Here is a 25,905-nt window from a genome sequence, read left to right as displayed (position 1 = left end):
ATTAAAACATGCTCCTACTGGTATCTATATCCTACCTTTCTTCCTTGGTGAATATTTCTTCTGAACCTGGTTCAGAGTCTAAGGCAGGGAGGAGGAAAAGTGACCATCATAAGAAAGCAGCTATTTCAAGAGAAATATTTTTTTTTTGGTCTAATTATTTCTCAAATTCTGCAACCCTCTGCAAGTGATTCACAAACTTAGTTTAAACAGTGGGAAAACTATTTGATCCCAGGCTTTCCTAGGCTGTGTTAGGTTTGCTTGCTTGTTGTCACTTTTTAACATGTTTAAACACCTCTCTAATGATCCAAAATAACCTCTGAAGCAAAAGGAATTCCATTAATTTCACAAAAATAGTAAAATGGAAAGACATAAAATCAACTAAAGAAACTATCCTCTGTGTAATTAATGGCTAATAGGACCTATTCAAATTATCTGTAATTCAAATTTTAAAACTCAACCTTACAAACTGCAGGGGTATGAAATTTGGTGTCCCTGTGCTCCAAGGACTGCCAGATCTTACGCTGTGGCATGAGAAAAAGACACCACTCTGAAGTGATGCACATTCTCCCAGCCTCACTGGAATCAGCAGTGATGACAAACTACACTTGCTGAAGAATTGCCTTGAGTCCCATAGTGTGTTTGCTCTGGGTGATTATTTTACAGTAGATATCCAAAGCATCTTTTTAGATATATGTCTGATTGCACAGTACACTTAAGCCAAATATTTAACTGGTCTAAACAGATATAATTTCATTAATTTAAATCTATGTGGCTAACATGTCTGAGACTATGACCATCATGTCTGCCATTTTATTATGGAAATCTCTGAAATTCAGAGTTTCTGAGTTGAAGCTTATATATAAACATTACAGGTAACCAAGTCATCTAATTTCTCATCTGATCAAATCAACACAACTGCATATACACCACCAAATCTGAAACTGTACATGAAAGGTAAAGCCTTCTAAACATCACTATTCATAATCCTTTTCCTGCTTAATAACATTCCAATGTTTTCTTCCAAGTTGGGGAGGAGGGAGGGGGAAGTGAAGGGTAAGGGGAAGGAAAGGACAGGAAAAAGGAAATAAAAAAAAAAGGAAAATAATAAAAAATAATTTAAAAAAAGGAAAAAGGAAAAAAAAAAAAAACCAAAACCAAACAATACCATCTGGGTCTGCATGTGACTGGACAGCATTCAGAGTTAGATCTGCCTGCAACTCCTAGCTACCCTTCCCTTACAGCTCCTGCCTGTGGCTCTCTTCAAGCCCTCAGCACTGCACCAGGATGATCTAAAATGCTGCTGTGGGGAGACGCCTCCCTTTGGGCTGGGACAGAGGGCTGGGAAACACAAGACCAAAGCTACCTAAGTCTCCTAATTGTTTTCCCATCTTTGTGCAGTCCCATGGGTAGCTGCTTGCTCACTGCAGATATTTGTACATAACTCACTAAAAGGAATGTACAGGATCATATGGTGGATCATACATAATTCAGTTTTTATTGCAATGGTATTTTAAATATTTGTGATCTCAGTTTTTCTCTCCACCTTGTCCAGGGAAATGGAAATCTATAGGAAGAAGATGGGATTTCAGAAAAATTAGTCTTAATTTTGCTCTACTTATTTTCTCTGGACAGAACACAACAAAAAATCAACATTTGAATTTGCCATGAAATAGCCATTTTCTGCAATATGGAAATTTCTGTGGGTAAGTATATTGGTATACCTTCTGTTTGTATTTAAGAGTTCTGACACCCCATATAATGAAAATATATGTTATATAGCCCTCCTAAATTTTGCTTTCATCCTAACTGTCAGGGACAAAAAAATAATGTCTAACAAGCAATACTAATTAGTGGGAAAGCAATTTTGGGGGTGCATTATTTTGCTTAGATAAAGGAGTACTGTGAAAAACAGAAGCACTGTAACTTTGGGTGAGTTTATATCACAATCTTATGGTCTGGACTTGGCTGACATAATGAAACATTGATGTGACATTCCTGTGTAATTTCAAATGCATTTAATTAGAGCTCAACTGTGGCACTTACACAACTTGGGAAGGCTAACTAACTCTGGCTTTAAAGTACTTATTTGGAGAAAAAACATATTTACATAAAATCACATGATCAGGTTTATTGTGAAAGAAAAGCCTCTTTCTTTAAATCATTAAATACAGACAGAACCTTCACATGACCCAACAGTGAATTGAGTTACTTATCTTGGATTATATGCCAGATATAGATTGCTGCAACCAGTAAAATTTAAGGTCAAAGCCTGAAATGCTTAATTTTGCAAATGTAACTTTAAAATTACAAGTAATTTTACATGGAGTTTATAAGCAGAGTGTTTCTTAAAGAGTAATTAATTTTGTCATACTTTTTTAATCATACTTATTAGATAATGCCTCTGCCACCAAAGCAAGATTTCTATCATACTTACTTTTTAAATTGTCAGATAATTGTTTTCGGTTTGCACGTAGTTTACCTCATCAAAATCCCTAAGTCATGTCTTCTGTGAAAATTTAACAATGAAGTTCAATATTGGATTAAAGTTCTTGGGTAAACATGAGAGTTTGTACAAGGATACCATTGTAGTCATTCACACACTAACTATAATTCTTTAAAGTTCAGCTGTACATTCAATGAAAATCAGGGCCCGCTTTGTGATGGCACAGCAGGCGGTTTCAGGCAGGAGGCCATGCAATTGCTGGACAGAGGACTAAATCTTCCCATTCCCTTAATGCTCCCTGTAAATATGTTATGGAGCTTCACCAGTGTCCTCTACAGTCCTGAAATGAACAACATTTTGGGACTGACTTCATTAGTGGTGAACCTTGTCCTTTAACTTTTAGTCCTCTGTCTAGTAAGCAGCAATGTCTGAATGCAGACAACATTTTGTATAATAGGAATATTAAATTGCTTCATATTCTTAATTTCAACTTAGAATTTATATTTTTAATTTTTTGAGGACTGCTTAGTGCATAGATTTCTGACACTTAAAAAAATCAGTTGGAATTGTGTTAAAAACACAGTTTTTTATTTGCATGTTCTACTTACAGAAAACTGTGGTACTGTTGTAAAGGGATCGAAAAAAGGATTAGATGTATCAGCAGGGAATGTCTTTATCTTTAAAAAAGATAAAGAAAAAGATGTTACTTTCAGAGCATAAAAATGCAAAAGAAAAAAAAAGCAGCAAAGCATTGCAACTACAGTGACATATCCAACAAATCAGAGCAGTTCAGCAGTGCTTGGACCAGACCCAAAAAAGACCCTTCCAAAAATGCACACAGAAACCTGATGATGAATAGTCAAAGCATAAATATGAAAACTTGATAAATTAATTTTACCATGTAATTAAATATGTTGAGCAAATACAAAGCTGGTTGCACACAATATATCTTCCAATTCTGTCACCAGAATTATTATGTGATTTTTTTCAGCCACTACTACATTTTAAGATATGCAGTATGAAGTGCAGTAGCAAATTTTGCTGTACAGGAACTATAGCTAAGGAACTTGTGCTTTAAATATTTTTAGACTTCCAAATTTTCACTTACACAGTTGCTACAGAAGAAAAACAATCACACAAGGTGGGATCAAAAGAAAATCATACATTAAAAAACCATGGGGACAACTGTTTGTTTCAGGCAACTAGGATGCCCTGTGTTGAGTAGAGGGCTGTGGAAAAAGGATGACCCTTGGAGATTTTTTGAAAAGTGCATGGAAAGAAAGAGGAGAGAGACCAACATATCCATCTGCCAAGAGAGCTTGGTTCATGAGGATATAGTCACTGGTGTGACTAGACCCTGCTGGAAGTCACTTCTGCCCTTAAAGTAGTTTTAAACATTAGCTGAAATTAAAAAGACATTAAAAGTAGCAACAATCTCTCTCCCACTTCATTGTGAATGCTGTTTCTCATTTTCCTTTTTAGAATGCAGACATTATTATTCATTCATTCACAGAGGACAAAATAGCAAATAAACATTTGAATTTTGAACTGCACTTCATGCTTTCCCTTTGGAAAATTATATTTTTCACTGTAAAGGTGTGTTTTTCAATTTATTATAGGAACTGCTGTTAATTGTTTTGTTATGCATGTCTTCAATCACAATTTACTAACTACAGCTATACAACTGTTGTCTAATAATGAGGAAAGCTGCCTTGAGGGCCCCGAGCCCCTGTAGGCCAAAGAAAAACCTGGAATTATGACATCAAATGTAATTAAGTAAATGTACAGTGTTTATTTTGCAAATAAAATAGCAGAAACATATTGGCTTGTAAGGGTACCAAGGGAAATTAACAACTATCTGTGGGCTTGCTTCTGCAAACATATGGAAATAAGCTTAGCATTAATTGTCAGGCTTCTTACACATGAGGAGTATGGATAGCAAAGATACTGCCAAGCATATAAATGCCTTTTTAACAGAGTAAAGGTGTTTGTAAATCAATTACACAGGCATAAATTAGCTAACAACTCTGCAAAGGAGAAATTATTTCAAATCGCAATTTTCCATGCAAATTTATTAAAGAAGTCTTACAGTCCTTTTACAATCCTATATTCATGTTTACTAGCAAAGTGTAGCTGTGTCTGCTGTATTGGTGATCGAACCTAACTCATTAGACTGACAAAATAACTCCTCACAAATTTGGTTTTTTACATTATACCCAGAGCCAAATCTGGACAGCTGTAGCATATCTCACTCTTTTGAGAGATATCAAATACCCATGATCCCAGGCTGACATTCTCAGGTTATGAAGGGTTTACAATATGACGTTACAGTACAAAGTACAAGTGTACTCAGTTACAAATAAAATCTTTGAGCCAAAGACAAACAGGGATGGGAAGTTGGTTGCTCATGTGCCATATGAGTTTGATAACCCACAGCTAAAATCTTTCCAATATTGCTGGTTAGTCTCATTAAGGAAATGAAGCAGTTACTGAACACAGGAAAGAAAAATTATGCAGAATACTGGAGCGTCCACTGAGATTTGGGAGCAGAGGCACATAAGAGGAGTCAGCCTGATCACATGCTGTGACCCACAGCCATGCAGAATACCCTCTTGCAAAACCAGCACTTCAATCTGTGGATGTGCATGAGGCCTACCTATGTATCAAAACAGGGCAAGAAATGGTTAATCTGGTTTAGTTATCAGTGTGAGTCCCTCTCTGAGTGTGTTGTCCTGTTTTAATCTTGAGAATAGGACGATGTTGACAAATGAAAAGATCCCTGGATTATAAACCCCTCAAATTCTGTCCTTTTAAACAAAGTGGAAAGAGAAATTAGGGAGCAAAGGGGGAAAAAACCCATACCTGTGTTCAATGTTCAATTTAAGAGTGACAAACAAATCATCCCACTTTGCTTTTAGTATTTATTCTTCCCTCCATATTTTTTGCCTCTGAGAACAGGCTGCTGTTACTTGAAAGGTACAACAGAGTTTATTGGTTTGGATCAGGCCTTGATTAAATTATTGTTGCCAGTTTCCATAGGCAAGGCAGAGACAACACTGTTGTTGCCTCTTTAGCATTGGCAAGAAGTTCTTATCTATTAATGCCTTGGCTCTTCTGAGCAGGAAGTTGGTATAACATCCTAATCCATACAATAGCAGAAAAAAATATATTCAAGAATATTGTTCAGAAAGAGGATATGCAGGATGAGGAGACAGTAGTGTGGAACACATCACTTTAAAAATTGGTTTATGTGAAACTTGATTTAGACATTTGAAAGGTCTCTTCAGCCAGGAATATACTTCACCTACTTTGACCTAACTTTCCTGAATGTTCACCATGGCCAGCAGTAGCAGTTGCCAGGACCTGGAAGGGGGAAGAAAAGCCTGTGATTCCCACCCCACCACACAAGGAAAGCAGCATCACGGGTGAGTCTCTTCCTTACCCTTGCATTGGAGTTGAGTTTATTGTGTAAAGTCAAAAATCTCAGAGTATCTCAGAAAGCAAAACAACTCCCTGACCAGAATCTAAATGCTATGCCTTCCCCACAAAGCCTCTCTCCCTGTCCTAGGAGGAAGACATAGCATACCTTTAAAGATCTCCTAACTCACATGGAAGAAGCAGACTCTTAACTTTCCCAAGGTGCTTTCTTCTCCTTGTCATGGCAGCATCAGTTGAAAGATGCCACCTGGGAACTGAGAACAGAAGAAGGGCAGAGCCAACTCTACCACCTACTTCAAAGTTCCTTCAGCATCTGCAGTTCCTCCAGCATCTGGAGGCTCTCAGCAGCTGCCAGCTTTTACCTGGGATGGCCCACACAAAGGGAAAAAGAAGAGGGAAGAGGAAGTGGGCAGTTCCATGGACAGGTTGATCTCATGAAGCTGATCTCTAGCTGCTCAGAGAAGTAAAACACAGTAGCTGTCAGTGCATGGATTGCCTATAGACAACAGTGAGGTTTGCTGTCTGCTTTGGTATGAAACAAAACAAGCAACATCTTTAAAGTCCACAGTTGGGCACAATTCCTGTCGTGGCAGATGGAGCAGCAGTCACCCACATTACTCAGATGGGCATTTTATGGTACAGTCAGGCTCTTCCACAAGAGCAAAAGGGACTAGCTGGTGTCACAGAGGCTACAGAAATAGCATGAGCAAAAAGATGTTAGAGCTGTGCCCTCCTTAACAGCACAGACAGGCTTTTAAGTACACAACTTGATTTCAAGCACACTTGCTCTCTCTGTAGGAGTGACAACAGTCTTGCAGCCAAAGTCACAGCATAAAACAACCTTTAAGGCAGGCCCCATGAGACACTGTCAGGTTGCAGGGACATGGCATGAAAAGAGAGTGAAGGCTGGCATTCCAGCAGCATCTTACATGCTCAGGGCTTGTTTCATAACCTGAAATGCCCCTTGCTTGAAAGGTCAGGGTGCATTATCATAGCAGGACTACTCTGACAAGTAGCTCCTTGCCTAGAATATTTACCTTGGCAAGTTGAGAATTTACTAAGCTTAAAAGAACAGTTGACTCTCATTAAAAAAAAAAAAAAAAAGTATTGGCATAGTCTCAAGGGAAGTACAATGGTTGAGTAATCTTTAAGGTGAAAAGTCTGAAAACCAGTCAGATAAAAGTCCCATTGATTTTTGTGGGGAAACAAAAAGCAATTTGTTCCTCTGTGGATAATTTTCTGCTAGTACTCAAAGATTCTTATTGCATTACTGCTGTCCATTGGAGTGGATTCCTCCAATATCTTGGAGGACTCTTTGACACAGCCAGAAATAATTAACAGCGCTGATTTTCCTTGATATTTATATAGCAAGGGAGAATGAAGAACAGTGAAAGAAGAAAAAGGACAAAAGGACAGGAATCTTCTCATTTTCTTTGCATTTGTGCAAAGAGTTCTTCTGGATGAAATTTCAAATCTCAGTAAATACAATTGCATGTTCCTGAAACACTTTTTAGATGAGTTAGAAGGAAAAAAAATGTAACTTTCTCATATAAACAAATGGAAGTAGAAGGAGATAAAGAAAGAGAACTTTTGTTGAGTTAATTGATATAAAATCAGCTATTTTGGTATTTCTATCAGAAGGGAATATTACAAATATTCCTTGCTTTGCCAAAAAAAGTGCTACTTTTAGGAGGAGTGAGCTTAATTTGGATATGTTCCCTTGCCTTTGGAATATCACTGCCCTGGTACAGTTATCCTTCCACAAAGGTCCAGTAATATTTTCTGCTGTTGACACTGCTTCACTGCCATCCCCTGCACCCTGACCAGAGGCATTTGTGCCACTATGGTGAGGACATGTGATCTCAGTGGGTTTGCACTGTCACTTTATATACTGACCAGATGGAAGACAGACTTTAGTCCAAATACTTCCCATGCATTGCATCAAGAAGAGGCAGAGCTGCTAACACCTGAAGCAGTGTCATAAATAAGGCCCTTAGGGTACACATAGAACCAGAGGAGTATTCTGTTATGCTTTATTTCAAAATACATAATGTAAGTTGAATACCTTCATATCTATACAGCACAGAAACTTGTTTCTACTCATCAAATTAGAAAAGGACATCAGCTGAGATGTCTGGAGGATATCGCACTAGCATGCCCCTGTCCTGTCACGTGACATAACTTAAAAAATACCAGTTAACCATTAGGCCTGGTTTCCAAAACCAGAGTGAAGATTCCAGGGTCCACAATTTTTCAGTAAAGCTCCTTGTCTGCTATCATTTCAGAGGCTGAAATGAATACTGAGGCAGAAAATGTAAAAACCCAAAGAGTTTCTGGTATTTTTTACCATGCGATATCTACAGGGACAAACAAATTCTTTTGGGTGGGAGCAGTTTCAGGCTCAAAGGATCAAACACTCAGATTATGTCAACTCCAGTTCATGTCCTTCTCGTGTGGCAACATAACCAGCATGACAGGTAGGCACAATCACTGCCAGCACAAGGTGAAAATCAGACCAAAACAGTGCAGCAAACTTGCAACAGGGCAGAAACATAAATCAGCAATACTATTGACTAATTAGTCTTGGAAAAAGTGTGAACTTAATGCCCTGTGAACCATACTTGGTGAAAATCCCACATGTGTTGCATCACAGTACACGTTCTTTTCATGGGATGCAAGATTTTTTCTAGTTTTTGAATTGATATCCAGGTGTTGGTGTCAGCAGACAGATTTTGTTCACACTCATTAAAGAGAGCACTTTTGCAGAAATGTCCTGTTGAAAACACCCTGAGGCACCAAATGAGATGTTTCTTAAGAAGATGGGTTTCTGCACAAGCCACTAAGCCAGGGAGGAAGAAGCTACATGTTCAGAACATCCCTGCCCTGTCATTTTCTCTGAGGAGACAACACTGGAAAGTCTCCGTCATAGCTCCATCTGGTATTTGGGTCTCCCTTACTCATCTTGCAAAAAACTAGGGGAGTCTGGAGTTCAAGGAATACAAGGATATTCATTGATTCCTAAGGACCACATAAGTGAATCCAAGTCTTTGACTCATCTGATTTGGTGTGAGTTTCCACAGGACTGCTGTACTGCAGTACAGAGTCTCCTTCATGAGAGGTACTGCTCAATTCCTTCTGGTGAACTGAAAAAAGCTCTACTTTGACAGTTCCATGTTCATTCCACATTATCTTTGATGAGACAAGTTCTCTTAGGGCCCCCTCAAATGGTGGACTTGCCATTCCTCTGCTCACTGATGTACACCAGCCCTTCTTTGGACCTTGCTGCAGGCTGAGGCCACCTGTCCTGGAACATGACCTGGCAGCATATACTGCTTCTTGATGTCTCACCAGCTGCTTGTACTTTCCTATCCATCAGGTATCTTCCTTCCTCTTAGAGGGACACTGTGCAATGCTTCCTAACACAGAGGCATTGTCAGGAGGTGGCTACGTGGGTCCTTGACTGTGCTCCAGTGACTTCTGTCTCCCAAATTGTTGTCAAGGGAGTTCATGGGAGTAAAGATGTAGAAGGTTCTGTCTCTGTTAAAGCTTGGATTTGCTGCAGTTATAGCATTTCACAGATACTTTCTGCATAGTAGTTTGTGGCTGCAATATAAACTATACACTGTTTTCAAGCTGGTCTACCTAAATCACAGTAGTTAAGATGCTCTGGATATAATCCTGAATCTTCATGTCATCTTCTGTAACAATTTACAAGGACAGCCCTACAAATTTGGTTGGTGCTAGTATTTTTCTTATGCTATCTTTAGGGATCAAGTACTCTAGATTTGCACTATAAGGACTGTAATTACAGGATTTCAAAGGTATTGGGAGAGCATGAGGGATGACAGTAATAGTGTTATTAAATCAGTCCAGCATCTCTACAGCACATTGGAAGAAAATGCATGTCCTGGATAATTTTTAAGACATAACTTTGCCTTGTGAATATTTTTGAGAAGATATTCTTCAAAAGAATACAGAATAAGAACAATTCAAATTCGACAAAAAAGACAGTGTCCATGCTCTCACAGTCTTCAGGATTTTCAGTACACTTTCGTTGGTGCTGTGAAGGTGAGCAAGCTTAAGCAGAACATAACCACAGAATGGGCTGTCAGCCCAGTCACCATCCCCTGAGGAAAATGTGGCAAGGCAAAATGATGTCACAGTCTTGGTGGGTTGGCTAAAATGCAGACTAAAGATTTGCTTGGTCTTTGTTTAAAACAGAGAAAAGAAGCAAAACTAGAAAGCAGTAATTACCCATGGTATATGGTTGCTCTCCAGTAGTTCTACATTAGTTGCATTTCTGGTACAGCTAATGCAAAGTTACCTTTTTTATCCCTTGGCTTTTACCAATAAAATCAACGGTGATCCAGTGGCAGGTGCTATACCATGTGCTTAGCCAACAAAATCAAGTAGCATCTCTGCCGATGGAGGCTGTTTTCACAGAAGAAAGTCACTAAAGGTGGATAACATGAAGAGGACGAAATGAGTATTGTGATTCCTTCTGGTTGAGAGTGCCCCAGGTAAGACATATACTTCCCAATTTCACTGCCAGCAAACAGACTGCATTTTGTACCAGATGGAAAAACTCACCCCTCACCACACACGATTATTTCTAAGTATAGACACTGATGGCTCATCACCCAATAACTTAGTTAGTCAAGACTTATTAACATGGACACTTTGAATCCAGGAACATTCCCACAAAGGCTGATTAGTAACCATGTAACACACCTGCCCTTTTCTAGAGCCCTCAGGATCACATTCCTCTCTTGAAAAGTTATGACACATTGGCACAAATAGTGTACTGCTTGACCTTAGTCCAACACAAACAAATAGTTTGTCTCTCGATTGTAATCAATCACTACTTGTGTAAGAGCAAAAGCTGGCTGAAAGTCCTTTAGCATATAGAAACTCAACCCATCACAGTCTCCTTGAATGTCAAGATAGTAAGAAATACTTTGCACCAATTTTCTGTCCTATTTTTCTGGGCTATTGAGCTCTGATAAATCCCCAGGAGTTTATACAGTTCATTATTATAAAGGAAAAGAATAGCACAGGTAGATTAAAGTCAGTGGAGCTGCAGAAAAAGTTAAAATTACAAACTGATGCACTATTTATAAATCTATACAGAAGAACACTTGAGTGTATTTTCAACTTCAGCATGTGACCAGTCCCAGGTACTACCGCAGTCTTAATCTGTGCATGTGCCTACAAATTCTGGTGACCTCTCACAAGTTATGATCTCAAGTACACATAAGAGTGCTGACTGCTGTGCTGTGCTGCAGCTGTCTCACTACTCTAAACATCTACTCTGAATTAAGCTTCTATAAGACAATAATAATTTCCCATCATAATAGGTCACGTTTTCCAACATGCATCAAGGAAGCAGAGTATTGCTTCTTTAAATGTAGTGGATGCAGAATTATTTGATCCTACCAACAAGACCAGCTGGAGTAGAAACTGAAAGTCCATAGCAGAAAGTACAGTAGAAACCAATGTGTTGCTTGGTTTAAGATACATGCATAAATAAATTAAATCCCATATCTAGTAAATGTTTTGTGATAAATGTTATAAATAAAAACCTATTTACTCATAACCTCATTCCCTTGACTATGAATCATTCATATTGCCAGCCATCAAGCATTAAATAAACACAAAGTTTCTGTCTTGACTGCAAGTAAAATCTAGTTGTGTTCAAACACAAGAGCTCATTAGGCATATACAGATTCAAACACCTGCATTGTAATACTGTGCCAATTCAGCGCCATGAAATACATCAGATGTCTCTGTGTCTGTGGGATATTACCCTAAAAGCCAGTCTCCCAGTCTGAGACACTGCACTCAGGTCTGTCCCATGGCTAAAGAGATTAGTCCTAGCCAAGGGATAAAACAAATCAATTAGGGCTATTAGCACATAACTCACTCTTGCCCATCCTTAATTAGGAAATAAATACCTCCTTTGGACCAAGAGCACAAGTACAGAACTCTTCTGCTTGGCCCAGGAATGACAGCAGTTTCAATGCCAGAAGGCTGTTCTCATTTGAGCAGAGTTCTGCTTCTCCATATTTTGTTTTTTGAGCAAAGGATTGAGAGGATCCATTATTAAAGACATATCTGTGAAGGCAGCCAAATAACATTATAATGTTGCAGGGAGCAGGAAAGTAAAATGGAAATGAGACAGAGGCCAAAAAATAACAGTCTGTTCCCCAGAGATCTGTTTGTGGCACCTCTTCAAGGGAAGAAATACACTATGAATAAAATGCTACAAACAGATCCTGGTCCCTAGACACAAATTTCCTGCCCATCCCAACAGGAGCTCACAGGCAAGCCAAACTGGGCCTGAAAACTTCCTGTGAGGCATGTTTCGAAGACCACTGGAAGAGAATACCCCTTCTCAGCACCATGTGCTGATGGATGAGGTGAAAACACTGTTGTCTGGCAACCTCTGCTGATCTTGTGGTCCCTGAGAAGATTATAGCTTACTCCTTCAATTCAGAAAAACCATGAAGTCTTCTAAAATGTAAAAGGAGCAAAAAATTGGTCCAGTCAGGTTCATAACTTGGGAATGATGAGGGAGCTTACAGTGCTTACTTTTAAGTTTCTTCAGGGATAGCTGCAGGCTAAGATCCAGGATACTCTCTTTTCTTGGGGGAGGCTAAGAGCAGGGTGCCATTCTGATTTATTGTTGGGTTTTGGTTTTTGGTTTGGTTTTGGGGTTTCTTTTGGAATCCTATGTCTGGCACTTTTTGAGTGTGCTTTCTATGAGCTTGGGAACTAACTGTTCCTGGTGCAGGAATATGCCCAACCTGAGCCACACTGCAGATGTACAGAAAAATCTTTATCCATGCTGCTTCACCACCCCTGCTCTTGATAAGGAAGAAAAGAGAAAGCACAGTTTCTTCAACCCTTTTTCCAAACCAGTAGCAGCAAGGCAGGAGAGATCTGAAGGGCAAAATTCCTTTAGAGGCACACACAAACGCGAGCTCTCCTGACCACAGATATTTTGAAGAGAACAAGCTTTGTTTGAAGTCTGGGCAGCTCAGCCACTGATGCAAACACATGGATTCTCCCTGCATGTGAGCACTGGAGCTTCGTGGTGATAAATTTTGACAGTTTGCTCAGCCTGGATGCAGCATGAAATGAGTGCCAAATAGTGCACAAATTCAGGTGGTCGGAGGCCCACTGTGCTTGGCTTCCTATGACTTCCTATCTCCAGCACTGCCAACAGGGCTCTCAGCAGAGCATGTGCACATGGCTGGCTGTGTATGGCAGGTGGCAGGGCCAGCTCCTTCATCACAATCCATCCTGGCAATATCTGGTACTTGGCCAGAAGAGGCCAGATGACATTCCACAGCACTGGAGCACTTGCAAGATTCTAGTCAACCTTTTGACAAAGGATCAATAAATAACATTAACTTGCTAAATGAGTTTTATAGACATTTTCTTTCCTGACCTCACTGGCTGTATCTCCTAGAGAGTAGGGGCATTTGGTCTTTGTTTGCTGAAAATGAGAAGAATGTTATACCATAAAGCATATACCATAGCTCTTCCACAGTGATGGTTTTGTGGACAAGTTCCAAGGAATAATTCTGAGAAGTATTCAAGAACTGTTTTCTATTAATCAGGCTTAAGATGGTTGTATAGAATATCTACCTCTGTAGAATTTTTCTTCCTCAGGTCAAAACAGTTTAGCTTATTTATTCAAAGGGTCATATAAGGGATATGAACAGAAGGGAGCCCTTCCTACTGAGTCCATTGGTTTGCAATCCAGTTACCATGATAAGTAATAAATTAGAATTAGGGAACTCCTGTTTTCTTTCTCCCACAATTAAATCACAATTTTCTTCTATGGTAATTTTCTTTTTCTGCAATATCTGAGACAAGGCACAGAACTATAGAATTACCATAGATGTGCTGAGGTTTATAAAAACTTCAATTTTATCAGTTTGACTTACTGGTTATTCTGCTATTGCCATTCCTCTGAGTTATAAGATTTGTACTAGGCTTTGTATAAAGTCATAGCAAGTGATCCGTCTGGATGTAAATCTCACAAATCAATGATTGTATTTCTGTTTTGGTTTTGCTTGCTAGTAGACAGACTACATAAAATAAAACATATACTATGCTTCAGTAGAGAATTTACACCATGTTGTGAATAACAGCAAAAAGCAGAGTAGGCCAGAAGAGAAAATCTCTGGTCACTTAGGTAGCAATTGTGGTTCATCAAAAAGGACTGTTACTGCTTAGGAATTATCATCAGAAAATGCCTATTTTTAAAAACTGAATGTGTTACAAAAGAAGTAGTGCTAATTCAATTTTCTCTATATTTAAAAAATAAATTTTAAAAGGCTTCAATCAGCACTTTGTCAGTGCAGTATTAGTGCCTAATTCAGAAATGACATTTTGGTTGGAAATGTGATTTCATTGAAATTAATAACCTAACATTACTTGAAAATGAACCACTATTTAATTTCAAATTGGCCTGATCTTTCTATCTACCCATCTTACTACTCTTTGACATTCAGTTCAGGATATTTTCCAATATAGGCTTTTGAAAAGAAAATATAGACAACCAGATTTTACTTTAATCAAAGAAGAAAAAAAGTATTTCCTATCAGTTCTGATTATTCAATTGTGTGGCAAATGAAAAAGAAAGTTACTTGATCTTTTTGCTGGTTTTACAAGTTGAGTCACTCAGCCAGTCAAAAAGCAGTTCAGAAAGCAGATGCTCCCATTTTCTGCTGAGGCCTGAAGACATTCAATTGAAATTTTACAGAACAGCTAAGCTGTTAGTATCACACTTTTTATCACACTGGAAAAATGTGAATTAGAATTACACATATATCAATTCATTAGATGTCTGGAAAGAAAACAAACACACAATAGTTACTCACTGAAGTCTAAATGCAATTGTTACTAATCACAATGAGGAAGAGAAACTGGGAACTTTGCAGCTGCTGAGACAAAAGGAATAATGTACTTCTCAGATCAAAAGAAAGGTGATCAATATGCCTTTATCAAAAGTCTTTGTGACATAATAGCTTCATCACTGTACTTTTCTCATTGAGAGCAAATATAAAAAGATATATCTGGCTTCAGTCTTTGCACAGAAGCTGAGCATTCCTGTATCACATTGATTATTGTAGAGTGGAAGAGGAGACTCAACCAGTACAAAAAGATGATGCTTTATACTTTATGTCTGAAAAGCATTGTCTCTGTATTGTTCACTTTTATTCTTCTTAGGCAAATGGTCCACCTGCTTACTGCTGCTCAGAACATGGAACCTATTTGCTTTACAAGTAAAGCAATAATCTTAAATAAAAAAGATGATGAGCAAAAGTATGATTGAACATATCAGACCTGATTTACAACAATTCACAGGTTATAAAAGCTTTATTAAAGATTTGCCTTCTCTGCTTGCTGTAGGAGGTAGATGCCAGCTCGTTTAAAATCTGTTTGCTTGCATTTACTTTATTCTTTTTACTTACTCTGATGTTGATTTCAAGCAAAAGAGAAAGCTGCCACTGGAATGATCCTTTTTTTTTTTTTTTTTTTTTCTGAGGAGGCAGGAGAAAGGGATTTCAGGTAGTTTTCTTTTTTTTTTTCTTTTTTTTTTTTTTCTTTTTTTAAGCTTCAATAATGTTCATGACCATCAATTTTCTGCACTTCCTAAACACTGCGGAACTTGTGGCAATCTGTATCACTACAGAGGTACTGAGAAAAGCTCTGGACTAAAAATGATTAGTGCACTAATTGTACAAAAAAGAGAAGCACACAGATAATCTTGGACTGCCCTGTCTGTGGTGTTTGGCAGATGCTCTCCATCACCAGGGAGCAGACTCCCTGGACCTTACCTGTCAGTCGGCCGCAGGTCACCATTACTGCAGTCAAGCACATCTTATAACATCTCCTACAAATTGATCAAACTTTACAGTAATTTCAACAACCACAGTGCTTCCTTTTGGAGTACTACTCCAGAAACTACACTGCTTGCAAATGTACTTTATCACTCCTACAGTCCTCAGGAGAGCCATCTATGAAACCCTGGGGTTTCATAGATTATTTGACTTAAAGCTAAGTAATTTTGTTTTTAGGGTTAGTGTTCAGCCCCACCAAGCTGGAACAGATTAAACCATCCAGCACCCATCTACATGTGCAGTTGTGACACCACAACCTCAGTCCTTCAGCTTCATAGGCAAGTCTGGAAGTGGCCACTGAACCACTCATTGTACAGGCACAGCACACATCCCACCACTGTGCAAGCATCTCACATTAGCTACACAGCATTTTCTGTTTCTGTCTCTCTGCAGGCACACAGGTTGTACAGGATCCTCCAGTTGTCTGGTGTAAATATCTTCTCAAATGAGATCCCATCTGCTCAGCCCTGCTATGGAGTCCAGCCAAAGTCTTAAGTTCCAGGACCAGCTCTGCTTGCATGATCTGGCAGAAACCAGATTTACTGATAGGCATTTGCACATTTTATAATTTCTATAAACATAAAGCAGGGGCATGGAATGCCAGAGAATGGTTAGTACAGCATATGAAAAACCACAAAAGGTGACCGAAAAGTAATTGCACGTGGCAGAATCTATAATCTCTCCAGGGAAAAGATTCTGCCCTCTTGATCCAAACTGTCTTCTGACCCTACCTTCATCTCAAGTTTTTTAAAATGTTAGCCAGTGGACCATTGATTATTTAAAATAACTGAATTATATGCTACATGCCTGTACTTTTTTCTGTTTGACACCTTTCCCTATTTTTGGAAGCTTTTCTTTCTCATATACATATCATATCCAGTTTGTCATGGGGTCCACAGGTGCAAAGTCAGAAATGGATTTCACTTTGTGGATCTTTTTATTTTTTTGAGAATTCACTTTAAATTAGTTAAAGAAATAGAGAAGTGTTGCATCATCTGTTATATACCTACAGTGAACCAAGTTGTTCTGCTCAGCATACAGATAACAGGGGGAAAATATATTGAGCCAACGAATTTAAATTCCTTAAAACAGAGGAAAAATAAAAAGTAAATGTAGAAGCTTACAGTTCACCTTTTAGAATTCTCTTTTTTTTTTTATGCACTGACTGCTTCTATAATGGATGAATGGGAGAAAATCCCTAAATAGCAAACCCCTAAATAGCAGTAAAAGAGTTTCAGGTAATTTAGTGAATTTTAAACTAAGATTCAAGGGGCTGTCTCTGAGCCTGACACTCAGTTATCTTGCATGTTAGTAATTCAACAGACTGCTTATGAAACTGGCATCCACCAATAAAGCCCTGTACTTTGCAGAGCTACATATTAGTCACAAGTCCTATTTATAATTCTTTATGTATTCACCCATTTATCTGGTTGCCCAAAGACTATGATTGTTCTAAAATGTTCTAAGTCCCATCCCTAGTTACTGACGTGCCTTATATAACCTAAATGATGCACAGGTAACCTGCAACTGCTTAATTCAAGCTGTGTGCTCGCAGGAGCCTTGTGCTGGATGGACCCCAAGCACATTTCCTGCAAATCCCCAGTCAAATGTGTTTTGCTCAGTTTGACTGAGCCTTACAGTGCACCCCTTTGCAATGTGTTCTCATCCAGCTGGTGCCCTTTTCTTGCAGCAGAAAAGAATGGTCCTTTGCAATATGAGTTAATTTAGAGTATTCCTTGAGTTCACATGGAACTAGATTTATTGCCTGTTGCTGTATGTTTTTTGTATTGATGTTTTTTGCCTTAGCAATTGCTGTTCTTTGCTTTATCTTTGTTTAATATGGAGTTAAAGGGCATGAACTTGAAACTGGGAATAAATGTGCATCTGACATCCGGCTTGCTGCTATTTATCCTTCTTATTTCTATGTGTAACAGACAAACTGTTTTGCAAATTCTTTTGCTTATAATTGGCCATTGCATATAAGTTTGAGTGAGCAATTGAGAAGCTGGCTTGAGAAATATAATTTGTAATATTCCCCTTTGAATCCATTATATACTTATTACATCCAATTTATCTTATACTAAGAAACTTGTTGTTGTTGTTGTTGTGATGAAGATGTAAAAGAAGAAAGGTCCTAATTCTGAAATATATCACCCAAGTTTCAAGAGTCCTATTTTTTCTTCAGTATGTAGCTTACCGTAAGTGAAGCATTTATAAATTTTTCTCTGACTAAGCTGTTTTAGAGATCTTGGGGGCATGCAGAGATACTTGATCTATACTTTCAGTCAGTTAGATAGTAGATACATGCTAATGTTCTTATCAAATATCAGTCTTGAATTAAATTACAGTCACTCTTGTTTAGAATTCAATGCCTAAAGGACTGATTATGGCGGTATTGGAGTTTGATGTTTGCCTGTCACTGTGTTATTTGGCTTTATTGCAACCTTGCAAAATTTTCATAAAAATTTAGCAACTAAAAATTAAATTAACTCTTCTTTATTAATATAACAAACACTAAAGGGGAGTGGAATTAAAATATACGTTATTATTTTGATCTACTCACTACCTCTGGCTCACTATCTACTATCCACTGAGAGTTTGCAGGGATGTTTAATCACTTCCATCAAGATACAAAAACTTCCAGTTTCTCCCTGAGCTGACTCACTTTTGACCTGGTTACCTTCACTTTATTTCCAAAATAGTAGATGCTAATGCATATAACTCTATACACTTTCAGACTAAGCGAGCTCCCTTAGGATGAAGGAACAGGACTGCATACCCTAGCAATGCTATCACTGAAATAGACATACTTGTTTCCAACACATCCTAAATAAAAAATACCTGGTATTACACTGAAAGCACTTAATTTTCATTTTTAAACTAACATACTGGTAATTTATACCCTTTAAATGTTATATCTCAAGCTTTAAACAGGCAAATAATTTTCTACTTTCTGTTTTCCACCAATAGATGGCAGGTGAAGCTCTAGAAAATTATTCACTTGATACAGCATGAGATAACATATAATTTGAAAGTACACAGCTGACTGTAAATTACTGCTCTCTGATACCTCTTTAGATGTGATCATGACTTAGTCCTAGCCCATCCACCTTGCATTACAAACCCTAGTCTAATTTTAGGAATAGCTCCATGTTGTATGTTTTACTCTTATTTCTTTTGTCCCACCCCAATAGGTCAAATTGAAGTTTGTGCACACCGATTTCTCTCTTGGTCAAGAAGGTACTGTCAGTGTGGTGCAGCAGCTGTTACATTTATTCAGTGTCTTGAGACTGAGCTTTCTGTAACTAAACAAGAAAAACTCTGCAGTCATACACATGTCAGAAATCACACAGATTGTAAGCTGCAATGGAATAGCTTAAAGCTCAGTGATTTCCAGTTCCAGAAAAGCTAGAAACACAAGGAGGGAGCACAGGAGGAGAAAGAGCCTATTACACTGACAAAACTTATTCTAATACACCTCATTAAGGATGCTCCTAATGTGTTAAAATAATTCTTCATACATGATGCTGCATTTTTAAAAATCCATTTGCTTTTTTTGAAACACAAAAGCAGGAGGCATTGAGTCTTGTTCACATACACGCTAAAAGGACAGAGTGCTAAAAGTCACATTAGAGTGGCAAAAAAAGATGAAGACTGATGTTATAATTGTTTTACGGACAATAAGTAATATGTTGTAGTCAATTAACTGTAGGATCTAATTGAAAAATGAATAGAAGTGTGCAAAAACCACAGGGGTTTAGGACTGCAAAGCACAAAAGGATACCTTTCCCTCTAGGCAATCTGCATTAGTAAACATCCATTATTTTTCCTGCAAAATGATTTCCTGAAATCACTCTGCCTCATAATTGCCCTGCTGTTACTGGCAGTCTAAGTATTGATGACTAAGTGACCATTAGAGCTCAGCTGGTTCTTGTATATATCACAATACCTCCTCCAGGCTGACTGAGTAGACAAATTTGATTACTCTCATCCCTGCATTTCAGCCTTGATGATTTCTATTAATTCACTCTTTTCAGTAATCCTTACATTTTTATAAGTTAATTTGGTTTTCTGAGATCCACTTCTAAGTATAATTCCACTTAGAAGCATATATTCCACTGTGTTTGGCATCTTCCACTGTTTTGCTGGCAACAGCAGCAAAACATGGATAAAACACAAGGTCATTAGGAAGCATCAATGGTTAGATACTGAACAACGAAGATGATGCAGCTCACTCAGTGACTATTAATCACTCTTTACCAATAATGTTACAGAAAAGAAGGGAGGATATCTAAAGCTGCTTCAAATGAACAGCCCTCCAGTGAACTGAGAAAGTTTGGCAGCACACATCATAACGAAAACAAATTACAAAACCTAATTTTGGATGAACAATTTAGGTGCCTATGTCTTTCTAGTCCAGACAACAGACAAGAGAGCTGTTTGAATAACCCTCTGCATAAAAACCTTGGCTACACAGGAATCTGAACTTCCACCTCTATCACCTCAGGCAAATACCCCAAATCAGACAACATGAATGACCCCTTCAGATACTGTACCTGTCATTGAATGTGAAAAAAATGTGTGCAATTAACAAAAAAATTCCCAAGGGCCAGGTCACAGCATGCAAAACCAGCACATGACCACAGACTTGACAGTAACACGATGCTAAGCTGTACATTACCTTGACCCTCAAATAACAGACAGCACATTCTATCACAACAGAACTATTAAATAATCAGACTGTCTCAAAGCTACACATTTGCCCTTAGCTTGTCTTTGCTTGGAGGCTCTCTCCCTGAAGAGTAAACTTTTATTCTAAACTCAACTGAGAGCAGCCTGTAGTCAGTGAAACTGCAGAGAAAGGTCTGTAAACAATACCTGCTCTGTAGAGAACAAGCTGACCTTTATAGATGTTAAACAAAACAAAAAGGGTTGATTGATGCTGGGCAGTACTTCTCTCCAAAATATTAAAACCAAGAAAGTCAATCAAAGGTTAGTTCATGGACATACAGTGTGATAAATTATAGTTGGTGGGTGGTGGGAAGGGGAAAGCATGATTTGGTAAAATATTTAGGGTAAAAAGCCTGTATACTCAGCTGGAAAAGGAAAAAAGTGTGTAATGCTGACTTCTGTTAAATGGAAAAAAAAACCCCAAAAACAAACCTATGTTATCTAGAGCAGGTCAGTTGCTGAAGTCTTTATGACTAATTTTAAAAGTTCTTATTAACACAGTAAGACATCGTATGTTTTTTAGAATAAGAAATCAATTTCTAAATTCCAACAGATAATTACAATTTAGCCACGAATATGCTACTAATATAGAAAAGGACAATCTAACCTAGATAGAATAATGGAATCACTTGTGTTGGAAAAGGCCCTCCAGATGATCAAGTCCAACCACCACCTAGTAGTGTCAATTCCCCCCCTTAAACCATGTCCCTCAGGACAACATCTACAAGTCTTTTAAATACCTCCAGGGCTGTTGATTCAGCCACTTCCCTGGGCAGCCTATGCCAATGCTTTATAAACCTTCCAGTGAACAAACTGTTACTAATATGCAATTTAAGGCTGTTTCTTCTTGTCCTGTCACTTCTGACTTGGGAAGAGACCAATACCTATCTTGCTACAACCTCCTTCCTGGTAGTTTTGGTTTCAGTCTGCCTGTGTCTTGTGGATCCCCAAAGCTCTCATCCAGTGGTAACAGGACACAAGCAGTTATTTACAGACAGCTACAATACAATCTCAGAAACAAAAGGCACAGCCCCACAGCACCTTTCCAATACCGTAAACTAACCATGCAGTGAAAGCAATGCCCAGGACAGAATTACCTTAATACAAAAACATTTATGCCCAAAATGTAATGCTGTCCTTGTCACACTTTTTATATGCTTTACCATGGTTTCTAGAAGACAGCAGAAATGCCTTTAGACAGTAGAGAAGCTATCTGGCTTTAGAGTATTTTGAAATGCAGGATTACTTGGAGGAAGTTAAGGATCGTGTTATGATTATGCAAGAAATCTGCTGAGAATCTGAGATGAAAGAGTTGAGATCACCGAAGTCAAGTGGTATTTAGATTTCAGACCAGCAACTCTACCTGTTTTTTAAGCAAAAATATAAATAATGTAGCTCCAAAAAAAAAGTTAATAATCAACACATTTTAGGCAATTTTGTCTAAAGTGAGGAAGAGAACTCTGCTAATGAAACATGAAAGTGCAGGTACATGTCTTGGGACTGGCTGTTAGGTAAGCTCTGAACAAAATTGTGGCAAAAAGAAGTGACTTTTCAGACAACTCCCAAAAGCAAAGTTACGATTGCATTAGGAATCTGTGTTAAAGGGACAAAGAAGCTTGTGAAAAAAGTGCAGCAATGTGTAAAGATAGGAGAGAGAAATAAGTAGTTATCCAACAACAAATGCATTCAGAAGATCAGCCATAAGACTTGTTGATGTGGACTGATCTTCAGAAATTCTGAGCTGAGTTTGATAGAGGCTCAGGATCACTGAATATCAAGTAAACTTACTTTACTCCTGTGCACTCTGTAACACACTGCATAGATCTCATTCATTTTAGCTGCAAACAAATGACTGAAAACTTCTACATTTCCTGGTTACAAACTAAAATTATTTACCATTGGTGTGGCCTCTGTGAAATCCATCAGGAGGTCACCTGGCTCCAAAGCAAATGTACTCCCAGCATCTGTGGAACTCTAAAGGCAAAAAAGAAACCCAGCATTGGAAGAAAGAACCATTTAATTTCTGTAATTTTGTTGGTTATTTTTGTTGGGGTTTTTTTAATTCCTTAAAGCACAGATTGCCAAATGGATTTTAAATTTCACACCATGTTTTTCAGGTATGGCTACTCAGGAAAGTTAAAAAACATAATTACAGACCTTTAAAATCCATGTGAGTAATCATGATCCACTGCCCACTAATGATGAGGAAAAACTGCTATGGATTTTATCTGGGTCTTGGACCAGACTCTAAATACTTCCTCACGCAACAAGTTAAACATATCACTACAACTCTGCATTAAAAACTGCTCTTAAATGTAGAATTATTCCATCTAGGGAAAACCGTTTACTCACAGCTCCCTCCTACCCTTCCTGAGCCCTCTCCCAGGGGACGAAAGCTCATCTCTTTGTGTGTTACCTTGCCACCAGGTGAAACCTGTGCTTGTCCTTCCGATGTTTGTGGCGTACACGTTTTCTGCGACCCGGGAGATGCTGAAGACACAGGTGTTGATGCTGCTGCTGCTGCTGCCAGTGCTGGAGGAAGGTCATCCTCATCACTGCCATTGATAAAAACACAGAGATTTTCTCATTAGAAAATGCCATTGGACTTTTGACTGCACTTGTGTCCAGGGAGGCACTGGTAACCTAGATATCTGCTGTAGTGCTTTGAAGCTCCATTTACTCTTCCCTCTGAAATGCAGCTACCTTTTCAAGTAAACTAGAATTTTTTTTTTAAGCTTTAAAGATTCCTTAAAAATGGGTTGGCTAGGTACTTCTCATCTGCAAATGGAAATCCTATGGTTATTAGGTAAAAGTAGCATTTCTATGGATTATGCATGAATGAACAGACTAGATATTATTCCACTTTAATGTTTATTCTTTTCGATGGAGGCTGGCAGTATTGATAAGAACAGATACAGTGACATCCATCCATGCATCTGACTGCTTCATTGACTTCAGACAATGGTAGATTTGACACCCATTATGGAGCTAGTCTATGCTGTCATTTTCAAACTGTATGTAAAGGAATTTGATTGACTCCAAAAAGGATCTCTTTAAAAACATTCTTGTGATCTTTTTCCTGTCGCATCTATTGTATTTACAGAGAAAACATTTTATTTAAGATGAGGTTGCACGCTTCCCCTGGGGTTTAGGCCGTCAAGCTGAACTCTTTCCATCTCACCTACTGTCACTAGTAAATGAAAGCCAGTGAAGAATGGTACACCTTCATTTACTTTTACAGAACCCCATTGACTACAGATCGCTGCAATCAGTCAGCCCTGAGTCAGGATGCTTCCAGTTGTTAATTGCAATTGGATGGAGGCAAACAGAGTCATAATTTGGCCTATGGAAGACTTATTACTGGGAATGATGTGTCAAAAGGAAAGACTACAGATTGACAGCTTAATGCACAGCAAAAATAATGAGAAAAATTACTGCTGCTCATAAAACAGCACTAATTTTAACTACCAGTTAGGTACTCACAGTGCATAGAAGCCTGCCATGCCAGCTTGACTGCATGATTCTGCCTTGACAGATACTTCCAGAACAGAACTACGCTTGATTTAGTGCCACTTGAAGGCAGCATGCCTGGACAACACAAAAAACTTCAAAACTACATGATATACCGGTTACACAACCTTATGCTGGGTTGCCTAACAGTGTTTTTTAATTATAATGTAAAATTTTGGTGTTTAATATAATTTTTTCAAACTTCATTTTTTATTCCTTCTGGTTAAGGATAGAATTCAGCACCATAGCATGCACAGTACACATGTTTTATGCTAGAAAGAAATTCTGAAATCTTTTGGACTTGTTGAATAGACATTTTATTAATGTAATAAGCCCAGAGCTGGGCTGTTGACCTAGCTAATCTCTCTTTCAGAAGCATGTAGATGACATTTTCCCAGTCCTTCCTCTCCACTCTCAGCAGGAATTCACTGGCACCCTCCCCATCTTTTCTGAGTAAAGTTCCTCTCGTGTATACTAGGAAGTGGAAAAATAAGAGTTAGGGTTGATTTATCAGCCATCAAGCCACCAACACACTAGATGTAAGACTGAGAAATGGCCTTCACTGTATTACTTTCACAATGATCCTTTAGTGTTTCTTCACATTTCCCATATTTGCATTAAAGATACAAGATAATTTAAATTGAACACAATTTGAGTTTACAAAAAGAAAAAAACCAAAATTACAGCCCATTTTTTTCACTAGGGAGTCTTTGGCCCTACACATGGCCACAGCATAGGTGACACCTGTGGTTAGATATGTACATCTGCTGCTCCTCACACTTTATACTGGACAACTGAAAATCCATATGGGAGCAGGACATGTTCAAAACTGTTCATCAAAACCTCATCAATCAAAAAGTGATTGTGTGTTTCCACATGCCAGTCTTGGCCTCTTGGACAAATACCAATTTGGCTAATAGCTCATTTGCCTTCTAGCTTAAATTTGTCAAAGTTCTTCTGTTCTTGTACTAAATAATTTTTCAGTTTTGGTAATGCAGATCATTACAAAGACAATGTTTTTAACAGTGAAACAAAAAAAACCCCAACATACTGATATTTATTAGAACCCTTTTGAAGAGACAAAAAATATATTTACTGACACTAGAATGTTGGAATCCTGGATGGATTAACAGTTGCTATTCCACACAGAAAGCATACATATTTTTCCTTTATTATGGCATTGGTATTCTTGTACTGATAAGTTTATGCTGACATTATCGCTTTTTCCCCTAATTTCTGGGGCTAAGTTTATGCTGACATTATCGCTTTTCCCCCTGATTTCTGGTGGCTTTTTCTGTCTTTTCATGGGAGGACAAATCAACACTGACTTTCACTTCTGCTCAGTACCTCACATCTCTAGAGAGTTTCAAGTGGAATGAATTATGTGTAAATGGGATGCCAAATCCCTGTAGGCACAGATCCCACTTTCCAGGAGTAAGAGAATTTGTTTTGCTGGCTTTAGCTGTAGCAGGCTCAGCCACTTCTTCATGTGACAAATCACAGAGAGGGAGGGTGTGCTCTCTGAGAGGGAATGGCTCACAGCACAGCTTGATGCCCCAACAACTAAAGAATGTTTTCCTCATTTTGCAAATGGGGTTGTAATGAAGCCAACAGAGCGGCTTGCTCCAGCACACACCAGGTCTTTGACATTTCATGTGGTAAAGAGGTTTTTAATTCCTAACCCAGACGCTTGGGAAAAGGTGGATGGCCTGCAATTCAAAGGGTTAGCCACTGGATAGGAAAGGCAAATTCATTTTGTATTAAAAGCATGAAGATTCTCAGTGATGAAAGGAATGGTATCGGTATAAGATCATTATCATGTAATTGCACTGATGCCTTTCAGAAGGCACAGCTAGAGCAATAATT

The 25,905-nt window shown here is 38.3% G+C and overlaps 1 protein-coding gene and 1 long non-coding RNA gene across 6 annotated transcripts in view; one reads left to right on the top strand and one right to left on the bottom strand.

The window, feature by feature from the left end:
• The window catches only part of LOC116183237 (uncharacterized), a 35,035-nt gene extending 29,169 nt beyond the window's left edge, over positions 1–5,866 (top strand). Inside the window, exons 2-3 of the long non-coding RNA XR_004147810.2 lie at positions 1,633–1,703; positions 5,788–5,866. This is a non-coding gene — a long non-coding RNA (uncharacterized LOC116183237). The remainder of the gene's footprint in view (positions 1–1,632; positions 1,704–5,787) is intronic.
• The window catches only part of EPB41L4B (erythrocyte membrane protein band 4.1 like 4B), a 207,498-nt gene that overhangs the window by 7,432 nt on the left and 174,161 nt on the right, over positions 1–25,905 (bottom strand). For all 5 annotated transcript variants that reach the window (XM_077784982.1, XM_077784967.1, XM_077784970.1 and 2 more), the window contains 3 exons: positions 22,946–23,084; positions 22,426–22,503; positions 3,052–3,120 (listed from right to left, as the gene is read on the bottom strand). In XM_077784982.1, the coding sequence (XP_077641108.1) occupies positions 3,052–3,120; positions 22,426–22,503; positions 22,946–23,084 (286 nt within the window). The remainder of the gene's footprint in view (positions 1–3,051; positions 3,121–22,425; positions 22,504–22,945; positions 23,085–25,905) is intronic.

Source organism: Lonchura striata, chromosome 1, assembly GCF_046129695.1.
Source record: "Lonchura striata isolate bLonStr1 chromosome 1, bLonStr1.mat, whole genome shotgun sequence".
Classification (NCBI taxonomy): Eukaryota; Metazoa; Chordata; class Aves; order Passeriformes; family Estrildidae; genus Lonchura; species Lonchura striata.
Note: the sequence above shows the minus strand (reverse complement) of the source record. Positions and strands in the feature narration are given on the sequence as shown.